At 37.6% G+C, this 5000-nt stretch overlaps 1 protein-coding gene and 1 non-coding gene across 2 annotated transcripts in view; both read right to left on the minus strand.

Annotated features, from left to right (window-relative positions):
- LOC138862494 (uncharacterized) overlaps positions 1–1214 on the minus strand; it is a 1394-nt gene extending 180 nt beyond the window's left edge. The window contains exons 1-2 of the mRNA XM_070124880.1: positions 1117–1214; positions 196–929 (exon numbers count right to left, since the gene is read on the minus strand). Coding sequence (XP_069980981.1) covers positions 196–929; positions 1117–1148 — 766 coding nt within the window. The 5' untranslated portion in view covers positions 1149–1214. The remainder of the gene's footprint in view (positions 1–195; positions 930–1116) is intronic.
- Positions 1215–4883: 3669 nt separating this feature from the next.
- Positions 4884–4956, minus strand: TRNAM-CAU (transfer RNA methionine (anticodon CAU)). Its single transcript has one exon. It is a non-coding gene; the product is annotated as a tRNA-Met (tRNA).
- Positions 4957–5000: the final 44 nt, after the last annotated feature.

The following is a 5000-nucleotide window of genomic DNA, read 5'->3' on the forward strand; positions in this document are numbered from 1 at the left end:
TTAAAATAATTGGGGAAAAATACGACAAAAGGGCAGAATAAAAAAGTGATGTATGACCGCGAGAGGTTAAATGATAACGAAAATTATATAGAAATAAAGAAACAAATATTATAGAAACGAACATAAGAGTAAAATGATACGTAGTATTATCCAGCCGATCACGATAACAGAAAGAATACGCAAGGAATCACATACCGTGTAGGAGAATTTTATTCGCCTTTATTTCGAGGCGATCCAGCTTCATGTCCGGCGTCAGTTCGATGACAAATGACTTCTCCTTCTGAGGGACGGAGTCTTTCGTATCCAAAGCCGGCGGCTCTTTGGCTACCCACTCGCTCGGAATCTGCGTCGTGGTTCCGAGGCCCACGTTCAACATGCTGGGGAGGCGCCGAGGTGTCAATCCCCGAGGTTCTTCGAGGGAACCTAGTGGCAGACTCCTTCCATCTATGGGGTTCCGGACTGTGTTCCAAACGGCCCCGAGATCCTGAAGAACGTTGTCCACGGTTGCACGGGGATCGAGCATGTTTCCCACAGGCATGGGAGCCTGTGGTGTGTTAGGGAGAGGCGAAGTCATCTCGCCCGGGAGAAGCTGGGACGCAACCCAAGGCGGCGGGATATTCGGAAATATGGGGCCTTTATCCGAGATATCCGGAGGCATCAAGGGCACAGGGAATGTCACAGTATTAGAGCCCATTGCCTTTCCATGGTCAGAAGCGCTTGTGTCAAGCACTTTAGTCTGAGGGGCACTTTTCTCCTTGGGCTGCTGTGGCGTCGTGCTTCCAAAGAACGCGTGACTCTGGGTTGACTGACGCTTTGTCGTGTGGCTCTCGGTTGTAGATGGAATGGGCAAGTTTCCTTCGCTCTTGCCAGCCTTCCTAAGTCCCGAGGGGTTTGGAAGGCTTTTGCCCCATGACACGGCCACGCATTCTCTGCAGTAGAAAAACTGCGTTTCTTATTCTATGATACATCTACATCCGATTAGGGCCTTGTTAGCATGTCCTACTCTGTATGTATCTCCACGGTAGGCACAACAATATAATCCGACACCACTGTTAAACAAGGGAAAAGATATCGCGAAATCTAGATAACAAAACAATTGCATAAAACAATACTCACAGAAGTAAACAGAAAATCACAGTATAATCCATGTCTGGAAATGCAGAGAATGACACTTCTCTCTTCAGTGGCACCCTGCAGACGACGGCCCCCCTCTTATACGTTAGCCAGGGCGGGAGGGGGCAGGGAGGGGGTGCATAAGGTCTGCGTATGTAAATGTAAAGAAGTGCCGCGCGTGCTTATGTGTATGTGTAGAGAGAGAGAGTGAGAGAGTGAGAGAGAAAGAAAGAGAGTGAGTGAGAGAGAGAGAGTGAGAGAGAGAGAGAGATACTGAGCGAGAGAGAAAGAGAGAGAGAGATAAAGAGAGAGAGAGAAAGAGAAAGAGAGAGATAAAGAGAGAGAGAGTGAGAGAGAAAGAGAGAGAGAGAGAGGGAGGGAGATTGAGAGAGAGAGAGAGAGATTGAGATAGATAGATAGATAGAGAGAGAGAGAAAGAGAGAAAGCAACACAAAAACACAGTTTAAGCAACATCTGACAACACACCTCCACACCAAAGGCACAAATTACCACGGTGTTGACACTTTCCCCATGATAACCGTGACCGAGGAAAGACAGCGAGGAAAAAATCCTTCCCCACACTTGGTCTCGTCTTGAAGGCGTGTGAGCGAGGCATCAACAAAGAGATAAGATGCATGTGCACTATTTTTTTGGTTCCTTGGGTTTGAAAGGTCAGCCTGCGAGTCGAAGCAAGTCTAGTAACCACCACATAAAAAGCGATATTGAAGGATTAATATTATCTATCAAAGGATTAATGCGATTTATTGAAAATTGATGAATGAAAAGGATCCCATTCTATCAAAATCAATATCATTCTAACCACAATAACAACAACAATAATAATCATTATCTATAATGAGCATTGTTGTTTTTATTATCATTATCATTATTATTAGTATTACGGTTTTAATCATTATCATTATTGTTATCATCATCATAACAATAATAATTATTATCTTTACTGCTCTTATTACTATCATTATCATTATCATATAACTGTTGTCCTTTTTGTTATAATAATAATGATAATCATTATTATTACTATTATTATCATTATCATTAATTTCATAATTTTTATTCTCATTATAATCATTACAATGATTATGAAAATATTCATTGTTGTCATAATAATCGTTGTTATTATCAATATAATTTTGTTTATCATTATCATCATTGTAGATATGTGAGTACCCGTGCATTGTGCATAACCCTTATTTTTTTACAATTATTATACAATGAAATACTCTACAATACATTGAAACCAAAGAACAAAACCTTTTTACAGGCCGAAGCATTTGTTTAACAAATAAAAGTACTGTATAAACGATTTTTTTTTTTTTTTTTTTTTTTTTACAAATAACTACTGTATAAAATAATTATCTTAATCATCAATACGAACTGAAGGCTTCATGGGTTTTAGAGAAAATTTGCAAACTTAAATTTGGCAGGCTGTTTTACGTATATGTACATATCACACCGTAACGTTCTTGACACACAGGTAGAGAAGAAGCGGAGAGACTGTTTAGCCAATCAGAATGCAGAACACAATGTACAACGCAAATCCGTGAAGCAGCGAGACCGCGAAAGGTGAACCGCGTTATAGCGAGGGTTCACTGTATCGTATTTAAATGTATCGTATATATATATGTATAACTTTGCTAGTGTATGATGTAGTTCCCATTTTTGGTGTGGCCTTCCATATTTTACTTTTATTACATTTGACGTGGCAACATTGTTTATGCTTGTGACCGGGATTTCGCGCCAAATTTCGGTCCCTCGGCGTTGGTCAAGCACAGGTCAGACGCGTGCTCTCAGCCCCGTTCTGTAACTCCTTGGGAATCCTCATCATCATTATCATCACCATCACCTTCATCATCATCATTTTCATCATCATCACATCATCATCATCATCATCATCATCATCATCATCATCATCATCACATCATCATCATCATCATCATCATCTTCATCTTCATCTTCATCTTCATCTTCATCATCATCATCATCATCATCAATCCTCATGATTATCATAATAATTATTTTCAGCATTGATATTATAATTTTCATAATCGTTATAATTTCCAATTTTTGTTATTATTGCTATCATTCTTGTTATTATCATTATTATTCCAACTGTTATTAATGCAGTTATTTTTATCATTATAAGATTTTTGATAATGATAATGGTAATAACAATACTGATACTAATAATCATCCTTATTATTATGCTCATTGTGCTTATGATGATGATGATGATGACGATGGCGATGATGATGATGATGATGGTGGTGGAGGCAGTGGTGATGATAATGATAATAATAATAATAGTAATTAACATTAACTATTATTACTAATATTATTATCACTATTATTATCATCATTGGCATTACTATTATCAATATTTTTATTACTATTATCATTTTATTATTGTCCTTGTTATAACCACTGCTACTGCTAATTTCAAATTTAAATCAACGAGACAAAACTTGAATTTGAAGTAATACCACTAGCAAATTATTTAATTTTATTTCATTCTCATTTTTCTTTTTTCTTTTTCTTCTTTTTTTCCCAACAACAAACTCTCGAAATGTTTCATTTTCCTGAATCCTGGTGATATTTCTTCATTCTGAATTTTATAACTGATTTTTTTACAACTGAATTCAACAAGAAAAAGAGTAATTCTCCCGTGTGTTATATTAAACCTGCAACTTCAAAATACTTCACTCTATCTAGCCAGCGAGTCTCAAAATGAACGAAGCGATAAATTTTGAAACGGTATGGACTCGGTCTATGGCCAAAGATTTTAAGGTTGTGGAATAAAGTCTTTATTATTAATGACACACTAATAGTGATAAGAAGGCTAGTTATGTTACTGCTCCTGCTATCAACAATAAATAGCATGGCTGACGACATTAAAGATTGATGATGATGATTATGACGACGGCGACGACGAAGACGATGATGATGATGATGATTATGACGACGACGATTATGATAACGATGATGATGATGATGATGATGATGATGATGATGATGATGATGATGATGATGATGATGATGATGATGATGATGATGATGATGATGATGATGATGATGATGATGATGACGATGATGATGTGTGTATCTATGTGTTTATTCATATATGCATATCAATATATATCAATATATCAATATATATATATATATATATATATATGTATGTATGTATGTATGTATGTATATTATGTATGTATAATACACACACACACATATATGCTCATGGTGTTGATACCGTTATATCTTTCCCAAGACAATTTTTTCCTGAAATATCTCAACGAAGGAAAAAGTGAAAGACCAATTACTAAATTGGTTGAATAACATCAGCGATTGAATCGTGACAAATGCTTGATTCACGGCAGGAGAGGCATTTGTTTTCTCGAGACAACACACGCGCTCAGCGGATCGATTGAAGAGACGCAGCAGTTCCACTCTCCAAGCTATTAGAACAACAGCAATTCCAAAGCTGTGTAAGAATTAATTCAACACATGACGCTCTACACGGAACAGTTATGTTGAACTTTGCTCAAAACCAAAGTCCGAAGTCTGTTCGAAGCCAAACTAGTTCAAACTTATCTACGTCAGAGGTACGGGTACTGGCGTTCACTCAATATTACTCGCTCGCCATCAAGGAAAGCAGATGGCCACGTCGGGTCAAAAAGATCCGGAAAACTTGTCTTTCACTAAAACGATTTCTAGAGTTGTCTGATATTTATTTATTTATTTAATAGTTTTGCCCCGAGTGAGGATCGAACTCACGACCTTGAGATTATGAGACTCACGCGCTGCCTACTGCGCCATCGAGGCTGTACATCGCAACTGAACAATAAATCAACTGACTGTAATTGTAA

This window comes from Penaeus vannamei, chromosome 9, assembly GCF_042767895.1.
Source record: "Penaeus vannamei isolate JL-2024 chromosome 9, ASM4276789v1, whole genome shotgun sequence".
Classification (NCBI taxonomy): Eukaryota; Metazoa; Arthropoda; class Malacostraca; order Decapoda; family Penaeidae; genus Penaeus; species Penaeus vannamei.